This window comes from Phocoena sinus, chromosome 6 (assembly GCF_008692025.1).
Source record: "Phocoena sinus isolate mPhoSin1 chromosome 6, mPhoSin1.pri, whole genome shotgun sequence".
Lineage (NCBI taxonomy): Eukaryota > Metazoa > Chordata > Mammalia > Artiodactyla > Phocoenidae > Phocoena > Phocoena sinus.
Genome location: NC_045768.1, coordinates 1,660,487 through 1,685,450, shown reverse-complemented (window position 1 = coordinate 1,685,450; position 24,964 = coordinate 1,660,487). Strand labels below are relative to the sequence as shown.

At 56.6% G+C, this 24,964-nt stretch overlaps 1 protein-coding gene across 1 annotated transcript; it reads right to left on the bottom strand.

Moving 5' to 3' along the window:
- Window positions 1–2,412: 2,412 nt before the first annotated feature.
- On the bottom strand, window positions 2,413–22,033 carry UBAC1 (UBA domain containing 1). The gene is made up of 10 exons (XM_032634023.1): window positions 21,688–22,033; window positions 17,466–17,586; window positions 16,583–16,656; window positions 12,907–13,014; window positions 11,798–11,900; window positions 11,413–11,521; window positions 10,519–10,738; window positions 7,549–7,635; window positions 6,690–6,828; window positions 2,413–2,982 (listed from the first exon to the last, which is right to left on the bottom strand). Exons 1-10 carry the CDS (start codon window positions 21,823–21,825, stop codon window positions 2,867–2,869), a joined length of 1,215 nt encoding a protein of 404 aa, XP_032489914.1. The 5' UTR covers window positions 21,826–22,033; the 3' UTR covers window positions 2,413–2,866.
- Between the last annotated feature and the right edge of the window lie 2,931 nt (window positions 22,034–24,964).

Genomic DNA, 24,964 nt, shown 5'->3' with positions numbered 1-24,964 from the left:
TGAGGCCCATAGCCTGGGAGACAGATTCAAGAAGCACATGAATTGTGTCCTCCGGACTATAAGAGGGGGGAGGCCTGTAAAGGGAAACCCCGCAAAATCGCATCAGGTGTTTGTCAAGAGTTAGGACTGGAGCGGGCAAGAAGGAAGGGTGCTCGGGTCGGCTGGGCTTCAGAATGCACAGTTACCAGGGGAGACCTTGAGACCGTGAGGGTGCAGGTGGCGGCGACTAGCAAACAGCTTTGAGGACAGCTGGTGATGGCCTTGGGTCTCATACAGGTCAGAAAATTCAAGCTCTCGGGGCTTCCCTGGTGGCACAGTGGTTAAGACTCCACGCTCCCAATGCAGGGGGCCCAGGCTCGATCCCTGGTCAGGGAACTAGATCCCACATGCATGCCACAACTAAGAGTTCGCATGCCGCGACTAAGGAGCCTGCCTGCCGCAAATAAGACCTGGTGCAACCAAATAAATGAATAAATACATACATATTTTTTTTTAAAAATGAAAGGAAGAAAATCCAAGTTCTCGAGACTTCCCTGGTGGTCCAGTGGTTGAGAATCCTCCTTCCAATGCAGGAGACTCGGGTAGCATCCCTGACTGGGGAACTAAGATCCCACATGCCGCAGGGCAACTAAGCCTGCACACTGCAACTACTGAGCCCACGCGCTCTAGAGCCTGTGCGCTACAACTAGACAGAAGCCCACGTGCCGCAACTACTGAGCCTGCGCGCCACAATGAAGATCCTGCGTGCCGCAACAAGACCCAACACAGCCAAACGAATAAGTAAATATTTTTTAGAAAAGAAAAATTCAAGTTCTCAGTGAAGCAGGAACTGTCTGAAACCACATCTACAACGGCCCCCAGCTCCATCCTCGAAGCCTGAACCACAGTGACTCCATTTTGATTGTCAAATGCATCCTTTTCTTCAATGGTTAAAGCAGAAGCGCATGTTTGAGAGGCCATAAGTTCAAGCCAAATCACATATGAGCCAAAATGACCTCCCCACACCTCAACGTGTGACCATTTCGTCAGTCACACACACTCTTTAATTCTAGGAATTTTCTAGGAATGCCACTGCTGCGTAAATCACGGGGAAAATTTTCTTTGCAGCGTTGGTGACTTTGTCAAGCCCCGAGGCCCCTCCTGAGTCAGTCACCAGTGGCAAATCCCCCCCAGTATTTGAGTCAGAATTCCACGTTTGTCATGGCCTGAATGTGTTAACCACCAAGAGCAGAGGGACTGCTCTATAAGGAATGGACAACTTCATCTTCTCCTTCTGCAACAGCTGTACCTGAGGATCTCCTGTTCCTGTTATGGCATTAAAGTGACTTTTTAAACTAGGCATGTAATTAGGTTATAGTTTCTGGGAATTTCACCACAGACAGTAAAGGAGGCATTCAAGGGTATTTGTTATAAAGGGAGTGTGAGTCCTAAGGGCTGCAAAGCCCGCTCGCCCCACCATCACCATGCCCCCAGGCTCCCGCCCGCGGGCAGTACCCCACCCCCCAACCAGGACACAAGCCTCCAACCCCAGGCTCCCTGGACCGCATGCAGGCCTTGGCTGCAGAGGCCCCCCCCCCCTTGAGCATCTTTCCCACACCGCCAGGGGCCGCCTGAGACCCGCGTGAGGCGCACAGGAAGAAAAGGTCCTCCAGGAACCATGGTGAAGGGCATCAGACCGCAGGGCCATGGGCTGGCTCATCACAGGTGTCCCCCTGCAGGCGGGTGCGGTGGGCCCAGGGCGGCCGCAGCGAGGGGCCCCACACGGGGAAGGAAACGTCATAGAAGGAAGAGCCCAGGCGGGCTGCCAGCCGCCCGGGAGACGCCTAGCTACCACGGTCCCCTCCCTCCAACCTGGAAGAAGCAACGTGGAACTGTGTCTGCAGGAGGCTGGCCGTCCAGGGGAGTCAAAGGGACAGGATTTCTTTGACCAAAATGAGTGGCCAGTGCACGGGCGTCTGAGAAGGGGGCTCTGACCTGTGCACTGATCTTTTCTAACCAAGGGACCCCCTTAAACATCTGCCAGGAAAGAAGGTGCCCTCGGTGAGTCTGAGGCCCATCCGCACCCACACATGTCCGCACTGGCGCGCACCAGGCCAGCCCCCCGGATGGCGCGGCTGGTTTCTCATTTAAAAACACAGATAATGTTTAACAAAAACGGCAGCCAGAGACAGGCAGGGCAAGTCCCTGTGGCGCTCAGCTTCCACCGTCGGAGACTCGGGAACGCAGGCCGGCTAGGTGACGGCACGGTCCCTCGACTCCAAGTAAGACATGCGAGTCTGCCAAGAAAGCATCAGCGGGGCGGCAGCAAGCATCCCGGGTGAGGAGGCGCGCGTGCTCTGTGTCGAGAGTGCGAACGTCACCAGGACGCACGCCGCTTCCTCTCTGGCACTGAAATAAGACCGAGACAGAAAATTGGAAAAGGGGAATTTATTTATTACAGAAAAGTCGTCTGCGAGCTCTTCTACTTAAGTTAGTACCCCTGACGTTAACACTTTGGATTGAAACATGCCATCTTTCAAATAACAAGTGGACTCTACAAGCAGCGCCTACAGGTCAATTCAAGTAGCGTTTCAAGAGCCCAGAGGGACACTGGAGGGAGGTGACCCCTTCCCGGGGTGACGACCTTGTCTGTAAACACTGTCAGAGGCCAGAGGCACGGCCGAGCGCGCTGCCGCCACAGAGGTTTTTCAGCAGGAAGGTCCAAGCGCGAGTGTGGCCTGGGCGCCCAACACCCAGGGTGGGGCCCCTCCGGCCCGCCCTTCCCCCCTCCCCAGCCCGGGGCACCCCGGGGTCTGCCCGCTCTTCCCCGCCCTCGGCTGGGAAGTAAGAGGCCGCCCTCCTGGGCCCGGCGGCTGGAGCACGCGGCCTACGTGCGGTTCAGGGTCTGGAAGATGCGGGAGATCTGCAGCATGACTGGGCCCGTCTCGGGGTCGTTCATCCACTGGGTGCTGTTCAGCGGGCTCTCCAGCATGTCTTCGAATGCTGCGGGGACACGACGGGGCTGCCTGAGGGACCGCACCCCACAGATCCGGACATGGGGCTGCAGGAACTAAAGGGGACGTCCTCTACAGCCAGGGGCCCAGAAACCCCTTCTAGCCGCCATCCGACAGCGTCTAGTCTGCTGATCAAGGGAGCTGACACAGGGCACTGCTGCTGGCAGGGCGGGGCGGCGTGCCCGTGCTCACGGGCACAGCGATTCTGGAAAGCAGTTTGGCACCAGCTACCGGGAATCTTAAAATAGTGACAGCCTGTGACTCAGTAACTCCACTTCCAGTCCTACTCTGACAAAACAGTCAAATGCAGAAAAGACTTACATAAGGATACCGTTGCCAATTTAATAATACCTGATTGGAAAAATCAGAATGTTCAATGTTAAGGAATGACTTAAAAAAAAAAACTAGCACATTAAAAACGAGCAGTTCTTTGTAATGAAAACTTTGAATTTCTAAACACTTCCATAAAATGTCCGCCCACAAACAGAGGTGCCCCCAGCAAACAGCTCTACAGCCCAGACACACGCCGGCCGACTTGGTGGAGACTCACCAGCGACCGCAGGGCGGACGGTCACCCTCACGTCTGGGAAGCACGGCTCTATGCCAGACCTTGTCACGTCGGCCCACGTCGAACGTGGAAGCATTTATTCAAGGTGCTCACAGCTGCTCAGGGCCACAGGGCCTCACCGCAGGGCTCAGCATGAAAGTCTGATTTCATTACGTTTACGACCTGACGCCCCCCCCCCCCCGACCAAGCACTCCTGATTAAAATCCTCTGCAAACCAGTTAAAAATATCAGAAAGAGAATCCAGAAAGATGACGTGACATCTGAGAGAACGAAATATAGCGGGTTTGGCAAAAGTAATTCCAGAAGGAGGAGAGAGCTGCACAAAACGATGAAGAAAGCATTAAGTATGAAAATCCAGAGATGAAGATGTATCTGAGGAAGGACTTTCTTCTGCACGTCTCGTGCATCAAAAATGAAAAGTGCGGCGTGCGACCAAGGATGCTCCCAACGTATAAAGAGCCGTAAACACAGCCCTAAGGTCAAAGGTCAAGAAGGCAGCTGAAACAGGACGGATGGACGGTGCAGAGGGAACGGGTGAGCGAACACCAACGGCTGGAGGAAAAACAAAGGAAGAGACGGAGCCTCTGGGTCCCTGTGCAAGGGGTGGTGGTGAGCGCGGGCACCTCAGCCGGACACAGGCCCCGTCAGCTGTCAGGACGTCACCAAGAGCTTAAACGTCTGTATTCTTTGACCGGGTCATCTGACTTAGAGCTACCTGTCCTTAGGGAACGGGAGCTGCACCCAAAGAGTAGGTGGAGTAGGTTCAAAAGCAACAAAACGAGAAACAATCTAAATGACCAGAAACAGGGGAACAGTATTTGTTAAATAATGTGGCAGATCTATAGACTGAAACACCTGTACCGCTAAAATCTCATTTTTAAAAGAGTAGAAAGTGCACCAAGAGAAAAGGCATCAAACAGGATGAGAAAATAAGCACAATAAACTTGCCCCGCAGCGTGGCTGCATCTGTTCCAGACCCCGCAGGACCACCAGAAGGAAACCCGCCGATGAGGGAGAGGTGACTTCCACTTCTTCACGCTTTTCTGCGCTTCTCCAAATGTTCTATAATGACTACTGTACTTCATCTGAAGAGATAAAGGTCATTAAAAATCCTACCGGAAATGTCTTGAGAGAAGTGTGTAGCTGCAGGGGTGCCCATAGGCCGGTGACCTCACAGGCAGGTCATTCTCTCCAGGCCAGGACTTGGCGACTGCAGGAGGCCTGGGACCTGGGGCCTGAGGGGGCAGGACCCTGGGCCAGTGTGTGTCCAGGTCACCGACTCAGAGCCTGCAGACTGGGTGGCACTCACTCCGTGTGGTTTGTTTTAGAAATGGGAGAAACTCAATTTAGCAGATGTAAAACCATACGGTCATCTCAATAGATATGGAAAAAGCATCCAGTGAAAACTGATCACCTCTCCATGATTAAGAACTCTTAGCGTCTAAACTGGAGGGAAAGGGGAACTTCCTTAATCTGACCAATTATATCTTCAGAAATTAAAAAAAAAAAGCCTACAGCAAATCACACACTCAATGGTCAGGTACTAAAAGAATCGCTTTAGAAAAGGCTTTGGACAGACCCCAGGCAGCATATGTGAATCTCCCGAGGTGGCCGAGGAGCCGGAGGGCGGGAAGATATGCTCTCGGTGTGGAAAGGACTGCCGTGCGCCTGGTACCAAGAACGAAAATAAACTTGCGATAAGACACATCACTGAAGTACAGAATTTGGGTACAAAGAGAAAAATCCCCTACTTTATGCCACACACACCTCCAGGTAGATCACAGACTTCAATAAGAAACTTTAAAACTACTAGAAAAAGATAAAGGTGAAGGTCTTCCTGACCTTGGGATCAGAGGGCCTTCTTTAAAGATTGACATCGTCAATGAAACCGACACGTTCAGCTGCATTAAAATACAGGATATCTGTTCACCAAAGTGATAAAGAAGTCAGAAACCGACGAATGATCTTTGAGATCTAAACGTCTGTTAAAGGATCCGTGCGTGGCAGGCATGAAGAAGTTTCTGAGCGATAAGAAGACGACCCAACAGGGAAAGCAGCCGCACGTCAGGCAGAAGGCCTTTCCCAGCGGAGGCCCTAGAAGAGGCTGGAACTTCTGGAAGGGGCTGGGCCTTAGAGACCAGGGAAATAGCCAAGCACGCAGAAGCACCTGTGCCTCCTGGGCGGCTGCTCTGGGAGGGCCGGCGGCAGGGCTGAGCTGCTGTGGACGGGGACGGGGGTGGGGTGGGGTGGGGTGGGGAGGGGGTGGGTGCCCTTTCTGGACAGCAGGCTCAACACACACACACACACACACACACACACACACACACACACACACACACACACACACACGCCTGGGCCCCGCCAGCCCGGCCCGGGCACAAGGCCTGCGGAAACCGTCCTGCAACGGGAGCGGCCACGGGAGCGCACAGAGCAGCCCGCAGGCCAGGAAGCCACGCAGGCACCGCCGGGCAGCAGCGCAGCGCAGTCAGCCACGGTACTGACGTCACCCACGCAATGAAGTACTTTACGGCCCTGCGGAAGGTCGGTCCCAGCAGCTGGCCCAGAACACAAAAGGCGGCAACTGAATGGTCTGAGCACACAGACACCCGCGGCAACGCGGCCGAGGAAGCAGAGGAGTGGCAAACGCTCGCGTGGTCACCGCAGCAGGGGGCGGGGGGCGCCCCAGGGACCCTAGGCTAAAGTTGAGTGGCAGGAACACGGTTGTTAGTTTTATTATTACTCTTCAAAGTTACAAAAATTATGTACGCTTTTGAATGTGTATTATATCTCACAGTCAAAACAAATGCCGCAGAAACCCTTACGGAGAGTAAGAGCTACAATCAACCAGCAGCCCCTCACACACGGCCCTAAGCTGCTGGGTGCTGGCTACACTCTCCCAGACTAGATAACCCACTCTAACTGGTTCTTCACACCGTGAATGGAGTCACCGCACAAGAGGCTGTCACACCACGAGCACGACCTGATTTCCGGGCCCTGCGGTGACTCAGGCTGCAGCCGCCCGGGGCCCTGCAGGGGCAGCTGCTGGGCGTGGCGGCTGTGGTATCGCCCGGCGACATCCGTGCGGCAGGCAGGTCCCACCCCTGCACAAGCAGAGAGAAGGCACACACCTAGTAGGGTTTTAGGGTTGGTCAGGCCTAGCTGCACCACGGGGTTATCCAGGATGGCCTGAAACAGAGGGCTGTCGGGGTCGATGCCCTTGTCCAGCTCCTCAGGAGAGGGCCTGCGGTCTCCCAGCAGCCACTCGCACTGCGAACACAAGAGGAACAGCTGTTAGCGCCCTCCAGACCCCATCAACCCAAACGCTGCAGCCAGGGCTCCCGGTCGGCTCCCAGGGCTGCGCTGACCGGCAGGGGCCTTGACAGGAAAGCCAGCCCAGCCCAGACTCAGCCGCTACACACGTCAGGACGGGCCGCACATAGGAAGCACCAGCCTGGCTTCGCTGGCAGATCCTGGCACCGCAGCGCAACGTAACGGCTGCAGCTTCTCCAGGCCCTGAACCGGGCGCCAGCTTCACCCGCCCGAGCGCCGGGAGAAGAGGTTAAGACACGCACCGCACACCTGGGCTGTGTCGCGGGAAGCGGCCCTGGGCCTGAGCGAGCGCCTCCCGGCTCATCAGTGAGTGAGGAACGGCTAAAGCACAGGCCCACCTCGCCTCCCTGGTTCCTGTGGGCCAGACTGGCTCTATGCCCTCAAGCGCACCAAGTTGTCGCCCCCAGCCCCTCCCCAGGCAGCTCTCCATCGGCCGCGGGCGCGTGTGCACAGGGTGTAACACAGTCACCCGCAGGACATGTACGTTTTTCTGAAAGGCATAGCCCAGAATTTTCTCAATATTTAAAAACGTGCATACTGTTTGAACCATCTACCCATTGTTTCGCTTCAAAAGCAAGGTAACGGACTGCACGGGAAGGTGACCCAACACACAGCGCTCGGGACACACGTGGCGCCCCGGGTGCGGCCTGTACTCACGGCGGCGCTCTGCTGGTTGTTGCTCACTCTGAGGGCGTCTATCACTTCCTTTTCATCGAATCCCATCTCCATCAGGGAAACGACGGCCTAGAGGAGAAGCCGCAGGCCTCAGTGCCGTGCTCACGGGGGCCCCGGCAGCGAGGCTGTGGGGGTGAGCCACGTCTCACAAGCAGCACCTTGGCAGGGGATGTCTTAAAGCAACACCGTGGGGTTTTTGCTCTCAAGACGCTGTTTCCCTACAGCTCTGCTGAAACACTTCCTGGTTTTCTGAACGACAGAGGAACGGAGCCGGGAGGTGGAAGGCGCACCTGCTCTCGGCCAGAGGCTCGCCTTCCCACCCCAGGTCCTTCTAGGTGTGTCCCCGTGACTGTCTGGGTAGACCTGTCCCCACAACCTCGCGCACCCTATTCCAGAGGGCTCGTCATCCAGGACGAGCGTGTCAGAGAAAGCTCACATCAGCAGTGCCCATTTGAGCGGAGACAAGAATGTCAGTGATTTGTGACACACTTTATCTTTAAAAAAAAGAAAGAAACTAAAATTAATTCTGACCGTGTTTAACCAAATTGAAGCTGCAAGCCCAACACACGCTGCTTTTCGGAGGGAACACCTTTCGGACAAAGTCACATAACGACGCATTCCTTCACTTTATCCTTGACTTATTCCACAACCTGTGAAAGGCTCAACTCTGCCCAAAAAGGTAAAGCCTCCATCAAAGTTTCAAAGGATTCTCTTAATTCCCAGAAGGTCGGACCGTGCCCTTTAAGGTCCTGACGTCATCTGCCCCCAGCTGTCGCACGGATGTCGGCTGGCCTCACGCCGCCGGCCCCATCCACCCCGTGCACTGTGCAGTCGGCCTGGACTGTTTCAAAGAGAGCCCAGCAGAAGCGGCAGCAGCTGCGGGCTGGTCGGGAAGGGCGCTCGGCTGGAGCAAGCGGCGTGCAGTGAGCTCTTCACAGTCAGCACTTTCTGCTTAGGATCCACTTCCTCTGCCTGCCGGGGCCGCTTCCTGTCTCCAGGGCCCCGTGAGCAATCGCTGGGCGCAGAGCCCACCACGTGGTAGTATTTTGATATCAAGGTCACATAAAATCGCCCGGAATCTACTCTGAAACCCAGGATAGGACAGCCTTTGCCACTGGTTTCAATAAAAACCATCCTCTCTCCAGACTTCTGTCTCAGCCCAGGAAATGATGCCCCAGGACATCTGGGGGTGATTCCAGATGCTCCGCCCGCCTGTCTTCCCAGCACTAGGAGAGGGAACCTGCGCCCACAGGCCCTGCACGGTCACTGTCCTGCCTACAGCTGGGGGGGTGCTGGGGGGGCTGTTAGGAGCAGGGGGTGCAAGGCAGCAAAACGTCTGTTTGGGTCTCAAGTCCAAGCCCTGCTGTCCGATCCAGTCTCCCCAGGATCTAAACTAACGTCTGGATCCTTACTGGCCCATGCCCCTGACTGGTACAGGATCAAAGGCCCTATAGTCCCTCAAGCCTCGACACCCTTTTGGGAAAATGAGCCTGTTAAGATGGTCAAGAAGGACACCCGGAGGAGGAAAGGCCTTTAAGTCGGTGACCAAGACCATGAACTACCCGGCAGCAGCCCCGACGAGGCCCACGCAGGACCTCCACGGGAGAAAGCGTGGAGCCCGACAGCACAAGGACCCACCCACAGAGAGGCTGCCCTTCCCGAACAGGGGCCATGTGCCAGACCTGGGCTGGGTTCCCCAAAAGACTAAGCCAACGAGATACACTTCCTTCAGGACCGGGAAACTCGGGACTAAAGTAACACAGGTACTTCTGAACACATAGCAGAACTCAAAAAGGGAAAATCCCGAAGAACCAGAAACAAAGGAACAACAAACTAGCCTCCCAGAGGGTGTGCCCTGGGGGGATGGCGGGCACAGGTCTCCTTGGCGTGGGGCTGGGGCCTGACATCACACACAGGACACCGACCTCGGGTCCATGCAAGGCAGGACCATGCAAGGCAGGGGGCTGGAGCTTCAAACCAGGACCCTGAGCAGGGTCTGCATCCCCAGAGAGAGGGGCAGGGGAAGACCCACACCCCAGCGCCGTGGGTCACACTCCGCACGGCCCAAGAGCCTTGCCGGATGGTTGGCACGAAAGCTGGCCCCTGGCTCGGGGTCCCGCTCAACCCCGCAGAAGCAAACTCTGAATCAACCACAGAGGGCACCCCACGGCCCGGCCACTGGGGAGTCCCACGGAAACACAAGCCCACAGGTGAGCCCACGATGAGGCATCACACCCTGAGAAAACCAGGCCACAGGCAGAATCAGGAGGACACGAAGAATCGGAGCCCTAACGCCTGGAGCAGACAGAGCTATGATCTGAAAAAAACAGAACATCCTCGAAATATGAGAAACAGCCAAGAAGGTTCAATTAAAATTACACCTAATGACAGAAGAGACAGTGACAAAGAACAGGGTGACGCGAAAGCATCAAACACGAAGTGACGGTGAAGAGGAGGCCGTACGGATGCACATAAGGGCAGCTGGCCAAGTACAGCCAGAGGCACCGGGACCCCGGGCCCCTGAACCCCACAGACGCCGGGTTACCTGGTGGCCAGCAGCCTGACCAGCCTCCCCGCTCACAAGACGGTCCCCGAGGTGGGCGGGTGACCCTCCAGTCTCTGGGCAGCACCCCGGACCAACCCCTCGGCACGAGGACACTTATAATACGGACAGGACCCGATCGCGAGTTTTTCAGAAGATGCCAGGTGTGTGGACTAACTGTTCGGAGGAAAACACAGCCACCTGGATGCCAGTGAGGAAAACTTCAAGCTGAACCCGGGGACTCAAGGGGCCCCAGGCCTGTCTGCAGACTCCTCCCCCCGCCTCGCTTCCTACAGGGCCGGCGGCTCAGCCTGAGGTCGCCAACGTGGCGGCAGCTTCCTCTGCACGACGCGGCCTCGGGAGCCTGACCAGCACCTCTACCTGCCCGACCCAGGCCCGTCAACACGTACCCGGGCGTCTGCGCGGAACTCCCTTTTCCTCCGGATCTTCTTGAAGATCTCCGTCAGCTCGTCTCTGTCCTCCTCACCCTCCGCGCTGGTCCCGGCGGCAGCGGCAGGGGCGGCCTCGGCGCCCGCCTCTCCCTGCAAGGCCGGGCCTGGAAGCGGCGTGTCTATGGTGGGGTCTTCCGCGTGCTCGATTAGCCACTCCATGGCCTGGGGCACCGACATGCTGCAAGGTAAGACGGGCTCTGTGCAGCACCCCCAGGCCAGGGAACCAGGGCCTTTGTTTCCCCAAGAAAAGCCTCTCGGACTTCATGGCTTCCCTACCACGAGCTGCCGACCCCAGTAATGAGGATCTGGCATGTCTGGACCTCTGGCCCTGCCCCAAACTGCCCTGAGGCTCCGGCCAGAACACGGAAACCCACGGGCAAAGTAAAGGAAACCAAACCCGGGAGGTACACCCGAGAGTTTGGGTCCAAAGCAAAGAAGAACACAGCCCACTGACCATCCGTCAGTTACAGATGATTTATTTCAGATCTGAACATGAACGAAGGGCAAGTAACTAGAAACAGGAGACTACAGGGGACTGTTGAGGACACCACCACATAAACTTCTGGAGTTGACCACGGCCCTGCTGTGAGCAGGATTCGATTTGAGTTCCCATAAAACAACAGCCCAGTGAAACGCACAGAACCACCATCATACGTCACGTTCCCAGTACGTGAGTCGATTTCCAACTGCCCTGGAACACCTGGAGATGCCCAGTCACGTTACTTCCGGGACATGCATTTCAGGTCCTCCTTACTCACTCACACGTATTGGAAACAATTCAATCAAAGGGTTTGGGTCCCACGGGGGACCCCACAAGACCAAGCCTGCCGTGTGTGGCGAGGGAGCACGTACTGGTTTAGCCGCAGGGCCTTCACGGCTCTGCTCTCGGGAAAGCCCATCTCTGTGAGCTGCCGCAGGGCCGCCTCGTCCACACGGCCGTCCTCGTCCTCGTCCAGCATGGCTGCGGGCAAGACACGGCACTGTGAGGGCCTCAGGCAGCGCCCGGCCGCGCGAGGGGTGCTCGCCCGAGCCCCTTGGGGGGGTCGCCACAGTGTCTGAGCACCAGGCGTTTGCGGCAAGTCTCTCACAGCTCAGAAAAGCCGCGGGGGACCATCGGCTGTCGCCTGCGTCAACACGGGACGGCGGGGAGAGCGGTTCACCAAGCCTCCACCCACTGGCCCTTTCCAGGTGCAGGGAACGGCCGAGGGTGAGCGTCCACCCTGGGGCTCGATCCTACCGTTTGCTTTCTTAAATAATTCCACCGCGTCCGGGTTCAGCGCCAGCAACTTCTGTGCCACCTCGATGAGAGACACCAAGATCTTCCGGAGCTCCGTCTGGAACTGCAGAGAGAGGAAAAGATGCCCAACACAGCTACTTGGATCTGAGATGACGTGCCCTGTCCTAAAATTCCAGATCTGTGAGTCACGCGATGTCCAGATAACCGAGGAGAACAGGAACGGAGTGTCTCAGGAGGGCGGGAAGGAGAGGCTCTGGCTGGTACAGAGTGACACGGCCTCCCGCCGGTGACACAGACACACCAACACCTGGTGATGTCACTCAGCCCTCCAGCCCACGAGGAAGGCGTCTGGCCCACTGGTCACCAGGTGAGCTGAGAGCCCTCCTTTGGCTTCACTGAAGAAAAGTGACTGATTCCACGGGCTCCACAGACACAGGTCTCTAATTTTCACCTGCAGCCAATTCATCCTCTCAAAAAGCAGGGCTGCTGGGACTGTCATCAGAACCGCCCCCCGCCAGCTCCCTCCCCCAACCCCCGTAAGTGTCGGCCATCGCGAGACACACACACACACACACACACACACACACACACACACACACACACACACACACACACAGGCTGGGAAGAAACAGGTGTGCCCGGGTTCCAATGCCCTGATCAACGAGGAACTCTCTGGAAGAGACCCCGGAGAGGCGCGTTCCTGAAGCGAACCAGCGTGAGGCAGAGACGTCCGACTGGCCCTCGGTCCCGGGGGCGGCCGCCCCGCTCCTGCCCGGCCCTCCCTCCGGAGCACTGGAAACACCCAGCCTCGCTAACGCAGAACCTTCCGACCCACGATAAACAAGAGTCAGATTTCCCTCTGGAAGCTTTTTACCAAACTCAGGACAAAACTAACATTTTTCCCACAGTATCTATCCTTCCAGTCCTGCCTTTCAGTGTCTTTTCAAACTTTTCATTTTGAATTAACTTGTTTACAAGAAGCTCCAAAACAGTGCACAGAGCTCCTGTGTCCCCTTCGCCCAGCTCCCCAGGGGCTTCCGGGAACTCCCGCAGCCCCACGTGGTGGCAAAGGCTCCCAGGCGGTGGCCGCAGGCCCTGCGGGCACTCACGTCTCTCACGTTGGTCTGCACCACGGCCCGGTCCATGTCGTAGGAAGGCAGGTCGGCGGTGGCTCGGAAGATAGCATCTCTATCCGGGGCTTTCTGCTCTTGTTTTTTCTAACACAGAAAAGTAATTGGAAAGTCGGAAATGAGTGAAGAGCAGCAAAAGGCCAGATCATGTTTGCTGAGTAAAGAGCTCTAACCAGGGAAAGCACGAGTGTCCTTGGGAGCTGGAGCCATATACCCCTTGATGAGCAGGGAGGCTTCTGGAGAGTTCTGTGCACGGCCTCAGGGACACACAGGGGACACAATCGCGGCCTGCTGGCGCTGGAGCGTGGCCGTGCGGGACACAGGGAAGACAGACACTGTCTCCTGTGGCCACAGAATGACCATCACATGGGAGTGACGGCCGGGCGGGTGATTGCAGAGGACCACGCAGACTGGCCGAAAACACGCACTCACCTTTGCTCCTTCTGGAAGCCCCGCATGCGACGACGAAGGAACAGAGGTGGCAGAAACAAAAAGAACAAAGGAAATACAGCTGGGAGAGACAGCACCGAATTCTCAGAGGACGGCAAACAGCTGGAAGGACAGCTGGAAGGATGAGTGCGGGGAGGACGGCCGGCCGAGCCCGGGGCCCGAGGGCCACGCTGGAGGGGGCGGGGCAGGGAGGGGAGCGAGCCACTGGAGCCGAGAAGCCCAAGCCAAGGAGCCAAGGAGCAGGGGCGCTGTCCTAGCCCCACGCCGCTCGGCTCCCGGGACGCTGGGCAGGAGGGGCGGCCACGACCCGCCAGGCACAGAGCAGCCTCCCAGGGCCTCTGACGGGGACGTGAGGAAAACCTGTGACGTGAACGACAGAGACCGAAACAGAAGCAGGAAAAGTAAGAGAGGGTGAAGGAAGGAGAGGAGCTTGAAAAGAGAGAGCCCTGTAACACAGCCCTCGGAGGGCCAGGAGCACAACAGGACGCCACGACGGGTAACCTGAGAACAGGCGTCTAGCTGGGAAATTTAAACATCTCTCAGAAAGCAGGTCCGACAGCCAACAGTAGGTCCAGAAAGAGGAAAGACAAAACGCGGGGGGGAAAATCGACCAAAACAATCCAGAAAACTTCCAGAAACTCCAGCTTCCATGTGCCAGGCACAGCAAATGGGGACAGACGTGCATCAAAGCGAGCCGTGAAATTCCAGATGGAATCAGGGAGGAGGAAACAGACCACGCAGAGGAGGGAAGAGTAGAGCTGACCGGCTCCCGCCTGCCACACAGACACCCTGGAGACGGGGCCAAGACCTCCATCACGCACGCAGCTGGCGCTCGCTCAGCAGCCACCGAACGCTGGACGCAGGCCCTCCAGACCTCCTGCCCTTCCTTGAGGCAGGAGGGGGTCTGGTCCCAGCGAACCAAGAGTAAGTCAAGAGCAAGATGCTCAGCCCCACGGCAGGCACGAGGCGGAGACGGCTCCAAGACACCCCACAGCCCTGCCCCTGGCAATCACGGTTGCATGACCCTGGGCCTGTGGCGGGTGGATTTCGCTCTGGAGTTAGGTCACATCACACAGCACGGCGACCTGAAGGACGTGACCCTCGGTGGGCCTGACCTAATCAGGCGAGCCCTGAATCAGGACGGGGCTAACTCTGGCCATCAAGTTTCAAAGCAAGAGGGATCCAACGCGTGAGACCTCCCGCAGCTGGCTCTGAAGACGCCCTCCAGGAGCCGAGGGTGGCGCCGGCTCACAGCCAGCAGGAAAACAGGGCCCCAGCCCTCCAAACCACAAGAACTGGATTCCGCCAAACCCCTGAAAGAGCTGGAAGCAGAGCCTCCACAGAGCCTCCAGAGAGGGAAGCAGACCTGACAGCAACTCCCAAGCTCAGGGCCCAGCTGAGCCCACCCGCCGTGGACCCAGTGAGCAGTGCACCACTCGGGGCTGCTTCGAGCTGGCAGGCCTGCGGTCAGGGAACACGCAGACACGGGGGATGCAGGAGGACCCGCACAGAGGAAGGCAGGCCAGCCCGGGCTGCACAACTCATGCGGGTGGACGGACGGATCTGAGGGGCATCTTCCAGGAAGTGGGAGCGGCAGATGGCCTCACACTTGTGACCCTGTTTTCAGAGGGGTTTATCAATTTTGGTGCAGAATCTGAAATACCAGTGATAAGCCTACAGAGAACAAACAAAACAAGGAAGCAATTACTGACTCCAGGAAAAACAAAATTCTTCGTAAAGAAAGGACAGCTAACCGTAGCAAGCCGCTCACTGCAGAAGGCAACACTTACATAATAGTAACAACAATGGGGACTCTGAATCTTTGACCAACGTTATGATCTGACACTCGTGGCAAGAGCTAGGGGGGAGGCTGGGGGAGGGGCTCCCCAGACCACCAAGCAGCAGCCAATAGTGTCTAAAGTTGAGAATCCAAGAAATAACAATAAGACGCGTTGTTTAGAAATCAGAAAGAGAATCACAGTGGAAAGAATTACAAGTGGTTGCCTTTCGAGTGCGTGACTCAGGACGGATAGGAGGCTACTGACTTTTATTAGAATATCTGTAGTATTATTTGATGTTCTAAATACACGTGCTACTTTGACTTTAAAAATTAATAATTCACAAAAACGGACATTAACATTTTACGATATTACATTTTACAAATACGCACAGAAAAAAAGGTGAGGGCCACAGCCCTGCAAGTTACCCAGAGCCGTGGTGGTGATGGGAACCCGCTGTTCACAGTCACCAAGGTTCACATTGTTGCCAACGACCAAAATGGTAACCCGAGAACTGGATCCACCCAGCAGTTCTGGGAAACAGGGCTGACTCAGGGGCAGGCCCCGACGGAGTGGGCAGCCGTGCCCGCAGCCTGCCATGCCGAGGCAGGTGTGGCTGCAGATAAGAAGGGCCTCCTCCCGGCCGCCTGTCCCAAAGGAGACCCAAAATAGCTCGTTCCGCCACCAGGCCCGGGGCCCGGCCCAGAGTCTGGCCTGCTTTCTCTGGGGTGAATGCCCCTGGGCGTTTTGAAGCGTTAAGTAAGAAACTCTACCCCTGGAGCCAAGGAAAGATGGGCGTTCACGTGGCTGCCCCCCAGCACGGCACTGCTCTGTCCCGGGCATCTGGCCTCAGAGCAGAAAAAGGCCTGTTGACAGAGTAAGTCTTCCACGTACAGATGAGCCTCCTAAACCAGGCTTTCTGAGGAGCGAGCTTCCAGGGCGGCCACTACACAGGTAACGAGCGGCACAGTCTCCCCAGGGCGCCTGCATCAGAGGGAAGACTCAGCCAGGTGGCAACTCTAAGGACCAACTCCGCGACGGCCGGTGCTCCCAGGAGCCTTCACTGCCGCCCCTGCACCTGTATTCCTTGCTTTGTGGGTGGTCTTTAGCGACTTCCTAACTTTCTTCTGTCAGGACTTGCTTGAGGAGAGGAGGCACGGGAGCTCAAGATTAAACCCGACCCCGAGAACGTGCCACAATCTCCTCTCTGCAGCCCCCAAAGCAGAGCCGGTCATGAGACCAGCCACCAGGAAAGGCGTCGGTCAACTGGCCAACCGGCCACAACAGAAAGCCCCATGACCGTGCCTCCTGTGACCACGGGACCGGCAGGGTCCACAGACAACCAGCGTACAGATGTTTCTTTTCACGTCTTCAATGTGGGAGACCTCCCCTCACATCGATACCCACTTCCCAACTCCGAAACTCACCTTTTCTTCTGCTGAGACATCAGCCATCTTGGGGAGTGGGGCTGGAGCACGCTTTTTGATCAGCAATAAGACATCTGGGAAAAAAGTGCGCCGTGCTGGTTATTATCTCACATCCATAAAAGTGGCATAAAGGGTGCCAGGTGACCCAAGGACCGAAAAGCAGGGGTCCCCTCTGGGCCCCTCTTCCACGGAGCGTCCACACAAGCCGCAGCCTCCCTTCGGCTCCCACGTCCGCCGGCCCTGCTCACCTACAGGCTCAGGCCTGGCAAGAACCTGGCTGAGGGTCACCAGAGGGGCCCGGCATTCTCGTTTTAAGGGCTTTTCTGTTTTGAAAGTCTGTGAGGTCGGAGCATCTGGTCTCACCCTCAGAGCTAAGCACCTGGGGTGTGGTGAGGCCACAGTCCACAATGTGGTCAGCGCCCAGCTGGCTCTGGGCTTGCCAACCAGACGCTAGGGAGGTCTGCAGACGCTATTCCAGTATGTCCAGAACAGATTACTCAAGGGAATCCCACAGTTAATATCGTGCTTGCCTCCACACACAAACCTCTGAGTGAATAAATGCATGTGTGTACGTTAGAGCATCTTCCTAGACGTCTGAAACGACTGCCACAGCTGTACTTTCCAGCCCCCAAAATAAAGCCCGCAGCAGCTCTGGGGACCCTGGTTTCGCTTGGAAACAGAATAACAAAGTTCAATCTGGTTTCTCAGACGCGCGCTGCTCGCGTAGCCTCAGGGTCTGCTGTTTCCTTCCAGGGCGCACACTTGTCTCAATAAAGAAAATGAAACCGTGTCACCGACGCGTCTCCCTGCTCAGCCCCACTCGGGACGTCCTCGCTGAGGGTGCCACACCCTGGCCCGCTCCCGGCCCGCGAGGCGCCCTTACCTTCGTCCTGGACGTTCTCCTCCAGGAGGGTCTTGGTGTCACTCAGCAGCCTCTCCGAAGCGGCGTGTATCAATTTGTGATGGGTCACACTCTTGGGGTCTTCTAAGCTCCCATGAGCGCACTGGAAGAAAAAAACATAGACACTGTTTCAAGACAGCAGATCAATTAATCACGATAGTAATAACACAGGACCTGACACCCGAAGCCGCACCAAGAATTTGCTGGTTTTCTTACTAGCTAAGAAATTAAAGCAGAGAGGAAACCAGAGAATCCCTGGCCACGGTGGAAGCCAAAGGAAACGCCACAGCACCTGGTCCCCGAGGCCAGCACTCGACCACCGACCCGCCAAGTGCTCGCAAACAGGCTCACGGCTCTGACACAGAATGCCCTGTTGGCCATTAGTGGCTACCCGAATTGCTTCCTTAGTCTAGAAACATCTGGAGAGTGATTTAAAAGTGAAAATAGCAGCGCCGTCGTTTCCCAAGAACCTAAAGATTTAAGTATGATTTGTGCACTTGCTTCCCTCCTTCCAAGGTAAACGAGAGGGAGCTGAGAGAGACACACAGCAGAGAGAGGAGGCCGGTCCACGGGGACAAGAAATAGGGGCCTGAACACTTAGACACCCACAAAACCCCGAGGAGACAAAACTAGCTTCGGCTCGGCCCCCAGCTCACCAAGCGACGGCCACAGAGACCCTAAAGCAAGCTACAGATGTGGCTGGCGGAGCCCCTCCTGGGAGCCCGAAGGGGCTCACCTGGTACGTGGCTGTGTCCCACTGATCAGCGGCCCACAAACCCCAGAACACACATTGAGGGAGTGATGCTGAAGTCCATGCTGGAGGGAGGCTGCTGCGACGCTGGGGACATGCCCACCCCAGGGTCCCAGTGCCAGGGTCCTCACAGCCTTCCTCAGTTAAGCGGGGCTGCCTTAGCACCTCTCTCCGTCACCAAAGGTACCCTGCACACGTCACTGCTCACCCAAAGAGAGGGGCTAAGCCTGTACTTCACCTCTCAACAATGGCGTTTTAAGAGCAACTGGAGTTTTCAGCAATCTAACACTGGAAACAGGAAAAGCGGATCATAAGGGCTTCAGGGCAGTCACAGATGCACACAAAACTGGGGCCGGGGGGGTGGGGGGTGGGGACAAAAGTGGAATCCAGCCAATAGTAGGACACACTCTGACCATTTATGACAGAGAACACCCCCCTGCCCTGGAATCTCACAATGGCTCCGCTCCCAGAAGTACTGGGTGTGCTGCTTCTAATTCTAAAATTTGCAGGCTAGCTGATTTGCCAAGTTCATAATACAGTCTATGAAACACAGTTTTCCAAAATAATCCTCGTGCTGGTTCCTGAAAAAAGCTGTACTCTGCAGTGCGTCGACAGGCGCCGGGAACAAAACATAAGCATGAGTCACCCATACTATGCACGGTTACTTCATTCTTTGTTCTCAGCAGAAGCAAGGGAGCAAGCTGGGCTGTGAGAGCCAAAGAGCCCCAGCAGAGCCCATCACTGGAGGGGGAGGCTCTGACACCCACCCAGTGAAGCGCTTCCTCCCCAGAAGAGCGGAGACTAGTTTCTCTTACCCTCGATGTCACGGGGTCACTTGAAGATACACCTTCACGGGACCTAAGAAATGTTAACAGCTGTACTAGCAGGTTACATACTGGCCATCTCATGCAGGTTTACCACACCAAAAACACCTACCACATCGCAGATGTAACTCTCTTAAAATCATGAACCTCCTGTTACACAAGATGGTTTACTTTGCCCCTTTCTCCAAGCTTGGGCTAGAGACCACCATGGTGGTCCCAATCTATATAATACCAAGAAGGGAAAGGCTACAATAGCAATCCATTTCTGTAAGAGTTATGATAATAAACCTTCAATAATAAAGCAACTTTATTAAATAAAAATATATACATAATAAAAATGTATAAAAAATAATAAAACTCCCAGGAGTACTGTGGGGGGAAGAAACGCACAGTGTCCTCTCAAGGTAGAGGGGAAGGAGGAAAGAAAAAAGAAGGCAGCAAGGGAAAACCGGGAAGGAGGGACAGAAGTGAAGCAGCGACACCACTCAGGGACTGGTTTCCAGGGTGACATTCAAGTCCACAACTTGAGAACTCTCTTTCCTAACTGAAGCCTGCTGATTGGCTCACGGGGCAGCGAACGCTGCCCACAGAATGGGATGGGCACGGAGGTGCGAGTACTTTCTGACAGCTCAGCTCTGAGTCCCATAATTTATGTCAGCTCTTTGGTTGTGAAACTCCCCTGCTGCTCGGGTCTCTGTACCTGGAGAGATTGCAGAGTGGATAAAATTTCAGGTCAAAGCAGGGTAATGCCAGAAAACATCCCAAATGATACATCCCAACAGCAACGGGAATAACCAATACCGGGAACATAATAATTAGCACCACGTGGAGACTGGCTGTCCATTAACCCTGAGCGTGCTCCCGAAACCCCTCGGCAAGTGTCCGTGAATCAGAGTTCTCCCCTCGTTCCCCTCCATAAATCAACGTCAGGACAGTTACGCCAATCCTTTACCATCAGTGAGTTTAACTCGGCGCCACACCGATGTACCCACTCACTCCTCCCGGCCTGACTCGGCAAGTGACATGCCACGGCCACGCGCTTCTGGACTGACAATCTACTTCCGTTTACAGGCATGCCTCGTTTTACTGTGCCTTGCTTTACTTCGCTTCACAGATACTGTGTTTTCTACAAACTAAAGGTTTGTGGCAACCTTGTGTTGAACAAGTCTACTGGTGCCATTTTTCCCAAGGCGTTATTTTTTAATTAAGGTATGTACGTTGCTTTTTTAGACATAATGCTATCGCACACATAATGGTCTACAGTGTAAACGTAACTTTTATATGCACTGGGAAATCAAAGAATTCGCGCAACTCGCTTTGGCTTTGCTGTGGTGGTCTGGAACTGAACCCGCGGTATCTCAGCAGTGTGCTGGTATTAATCCACACGTCTGTTACGGGCCCACCAAGAGTCTGGCCCTGGGTGTGTGAATACAAATCCAGCCCTCAAGGAGCTTCCGTCCTGAGTGGGTGAGACACAGCGTCTCAGGGAGGTTTTTAAAAAATGTACTGGACAAGCAACGAGCCTGGCTCTAAGAACCTGCGTGCTCATGGGGCTCCCAGCCTTGCAGCTTACTGCTGTCCTGGTGGTTTTCTAGATGGTGAAATCACCTGACTGGCTCAGAAGTGAAAGAAGAAAGCAGCCAAGTGTGTGAGCCTGGATCCTCCTCCCCCATGATGTGAGACTGAGACCGTTATTCACGTCCAGCGTGTTCCAGAAGGGGACTGCCAACCAGAACGCTCCCTGGCCTGTCGTCTGACAGTTACAGAACACCTCCACAGAACCATACTCCCAAGAGGGACCCAAGAGTATTTTATAGGCAGTCACTAGAGCAGTAACTGCACGTTTATTCTTGGAGACCTAATAGACACTAATAGACACATCACTTCTCGCATGGAATGTACACTAAGAGGCTGTGGCCTCTTTGTCCTAAATTCCGACATGGAGACACTAGACGGTGCAAAGGATCGAGTTTCCTTAGGCAGCCAGTTAGATAGATGTCTTGGCCTGCCATACGGAGTCGAGAAGCTTACAGAGGTGAAGCCAAGAACTAGTTCCAAAAACTAGCAACCTAAGGAACTGGACAAGGAATATCTCGTGGGAACAAACTTTAGAAAGTGGCCCTCTCGGCGAGAAGCCCCTTCTCCCGGACCTACCCACGCAATCGCTGTAAAGGCCGCCGGGAAGCAGGGGCGCAGGGACGAGTGCCGCGGCCTCACTGTTTTAAGTGATTCCAGCTACGGGGCACCAGTGGCCAGGGCCAGGCCCCGGCCCCCATGCCAGCCCCGGGAAGCAGCTCCAAGCAGCCGGCTCCGCAGGTCAGGAGAAGGCGCCTCTCCCGTGGGTCCCTACTTCCTTAGGCACTAATTCCCAGCTCCGGGAACCGCACCGCGGCAGCCAGCGCGGATGCTGGAAACGCTAGAGGCCTCGCTCCGGCGGCGACTTCGCCTCTCCCAGCCTGCGCTCCCGACGCGCCCCGCCGCCCGGGCTGTCGTCGGAGTTAAACCAGAGGAGAGAGGGTAAAGCGTCCAGCCTGGGACCCGGCTCGCGGAGGCGCGTGCAGAGGGTGTCGGGGGCGGCTGGGAAAAGGGGAGGAGGGAGGGGGAGGCCTGGAGCCGCGGCCGGCCTTACGTGCTTAAGGCAGCGCTCCTTGAGCTTCTCCACCGAGGTGTCCTCGGTCGCCTCCTCCAGCCACTCGGCGCCGTCGGACGCGCAGACGTGCAGCCGCAGAACCTTGCCCGCGAAGATCTTCTCCTCCTGCACGAACATCGCGCCGCCGTCGCCGCCGCCGGGGCCTGCGCCCGCCGCCCGGACCCTGAAGGTCACCGGGGCGGGCCGGGGGCGGGGCCAGGCCGCCCGCGCGCTCCCTCGCTGGCCGCCGCCGCCGCCCCGCCCCGGCTCCCGTCGGCCGGCCGCCCGCCACTCGCCGCGACCCGAGCCGTCGCTGCGCCCCGCCGCCTAGCCGCCGGGGGCGCGCTGTCGCCGCCGCGCAGGAAGTGCGTCACAGGGTGCGTCCGGAGCACGCCGGGAAGTGTGGTTTTCCGGCGGCCGCTTCGGCGTCGCCGCCGCGCAGGAAGTGCGTCACGGGACGCGCCCGGAGCGTGCCGGGAGGTGTAGTTCTCGGGCCGCTTCCTGCGTCCCGCACCTGCGTGCGATTTGCGGTGCGGGGCGGCAGCCACGCGGGAGCCGGGAGCTTGCGAGTCCGTTTTGAGATGGGATCTTAGTGTAAAATACATACCGGATCTTGGAACAGTTGGGAGGAAAAGAACATGAAAAATACCTCAACAGTGTTTATCTATTGGCTACATGTGGAAATAATAGGATGTATAGGGTTAAATAAAGTATATTGAAATCGATTTCACCTGTTTCTTTTCCCTTTTTAAAGCTCTGGCTACCAGAAGATTTTAGATTGTCTATGGCTGCTGTTGTGTTTCTTTTGGACTGTATTGCCCTAAAGCAGAGTCTCTCTTGAGTGTGGCCCCCAGACCAGCAGCACCTGGGAGCTTGTTAGAAATGCGGGGTCTCCCGTCCCACCCCATTCCCGCTATCAGGGACTCCAGGGTGCTGCCCAGCGCTCAGGCTACAGAACTGCAGAGGCACACTGAGACGGGCTCGCGAGCACCCACATGGAAGGAAGCTGACCTGTGCACTCAGTACACTCATTTCTGTGGGGTGACAAATATGAACGCTGCAGTTTGGGCCAGACCTAGACCAGGTGACTGACCTGCACTCTCCCATCTCACTCATTCAAGAACGTTTGCTGAGCAGAGATGGATACAGCACAGTTCCTGTTCTCGGAGGCTGGTGGTCCCAGCATCTCACGCCTTCAGCATTTTAGACACACCTCATTTCCCCTATGACCATTGCGACCCTGTCCAAATTCCTTCTGTCCAGTTTAGCCTCCAAGAGCCAGACCCTCTACTGCTCACCGAAAACATAGTCATGATTAAGGCTAGAGACCAGGATATAGCCTGGGAATGGGCATTCTCACGCAGCCGATACAAGTGCTGGCTGTGGTGCCAACACGGCCTCAAAAGACAGGAGACCATGGGGGCAAGCAGGGCCTGGTGGGGTAACACCAGGGGAGCTTATGGGACACAATGGCGTGTGAGGGCTGAGGAGGAGGAGAGGAGAATAATAGGATGGGCAGAGCCCGCGGAGCGTGCCGGAACGGAAGGGAATGGGCTGAGGGGAGGAGACGGGAGGACGGGGAGGATGGGGGGGGGGGGGCAAGTGGAGCCGGGTCAGCAGAAGCTCTGCGGAAGCATCTGGCCTTGGTCGTGGGGCTGCGGGGAGCTGCAGTGTGGATGGTGGTGACCGAGCGACGTGGGGTCGGAGGAGGACAGGAGGGGGCCTGGAGGCAGGAGGCAGTCAGGAAGCTCCCACGTGCTTGCAGAGGAGTGATGTGGCGTGGGGGTGGGGTTCTGAACGGCGCAGGGAAGACAGTGGCAGGAGGACGCGAGGTGAGCCTTGACGGGGCAGGGCAGCTGTAAACAAGAACAGGGTGAAGAACGACAGGAATGCTTCCAGCTTGGGTGACAGGGTGCAGCCGTGCCACCTCCCGGAGGAAGGGGCGCCGCTGAGAAGGGGGTCGAGCGCAGCCTTGCACCTGCTGACCTGGGTGCGCAGGGGGACTTCCAGGTGGAGGGGGCCAGGGGCCGCTGAGTGGGCAGGGCTGGAGTCAAGGGCAGCTGTCAGCTCGAGGGCAGTGGCTGAGACTGTGGTCCCCCCCCGCCCCGCCTCCACTTTACACAGAGTAGCCTGCGGAGAAAACTGAGGGATAAGGACAACTTAAAGCTCTGGTTGTGGCCCCATGGAGTCCAAAGGGGGGATTTCCAGGAGAAAATGAAAGCCTGTGGGAGAACTGGCGATGCCACCCATGGACTCAGAGAGACTGTCTTGGGGGCCAGGTATAGCTCCGACGGCTGGGGCGATGGGGGCTCCTCGACAGTGGGGTGTCCCAGCTCTTGTTGGCGTCAGTGGCCTCTTTTGTTCCAAAGTCATCTTTTTGCGTGTGTGGGATGAAGGCCTGGGGAGCCCACTTCCTTTCAGTATGTCAGTAATAAACGGCCCGGATCCATCAACAGCTCACGGGGCCTTCATCAGCCGAATCGGCCGGGATTTGCGTGCCCAGCACCCTTCATCCGATGAGTCTCCACCGACTTACCGATTCCTGACCTTGCAGCCTGTGCAAACCCAGCCCTTTCTCTAGAACGCAGGACCTCCTCCCTCAGGAAGACCGCCCCGGTTGCACCTCCTCTGGGGCACCACTTAGCATGCTGTGAGTTGCCCACCCATCTAATGGCTGACCCCGTTGCCAGAGCAGACCCCTGTAGGCTGGACGTCCTTAGTGATGTGTTGACAAAATATTTCTGAGGAGCCTGGATGTAAATAAGTGGTCTCCCATCAGTGGCACCTCCTCCCCAGAGGAGAGGCCAGTCAGTGATGATTCTCCCCTTGGGGGTGCAGCGGCGGGCCTGGGGCAGGGCTCCCCTCCCAGGCTGCACACTCCCCAACCGCATCCACTGGGAGCAGTGATGGGTGATGTCCTAGGACCCCTGGACATCCCCGGTGGGTTCCTCCCCTTCTGAGCCTCCATCTCCTCTAGTACATAAGGATCAGGCTTCCATGTGTACACCGAGTGGGCCCCCTTCAAGGAAGGCCCAGCTGCCCAGCTTCGGGGAGCGGTCAGCAGACGCCGGGCCTTGTGAGGTCACGGCCCCCCCGGGTGGCTGGTCTAAGTGGCGTGTAAAGACCCAGACACTTCCCGTGAAGGGGAGGACCCGGCCCAGAGCTGGCCTAACCCTGCAGCCTCCCCGCCCCATCCAACAGGTGCTGGTCCCTGAAGCACCTCGTGCACCTGAACTCAGCCTTGCTTCCCAAGACCCCACCTGGCGCACTCACCTGG

What these genes read in the sequence shown, in the direction of transcription:
- UBAC1 (XM_032634023.1), bottom strand. Translation starts at nt 21,825, where the DNA reads ATGTTCGTGCAGGAGGAGAAGATCTTCGCGGGCAAGGTTCTGCGGCTG. An exon ending in AGTTCCGCGCAGACGCCCGG is followed by an intron (nt 7,636 to 10,518) that starts GTACGTGTTGAC and finishes CTTCTCCTCTAG; the next exon opens with GCCGTCGTTTCCCTGATGGA. An exon ending in CAACCCTAAAACCCTACTAG is followed by an intron (nt 2,983 to 6,689) that starts GTGTGTGCCTTC and finishes GTGTCCCCGCAG; the next exon opens with CATTCGAAGACATGCTGGAG.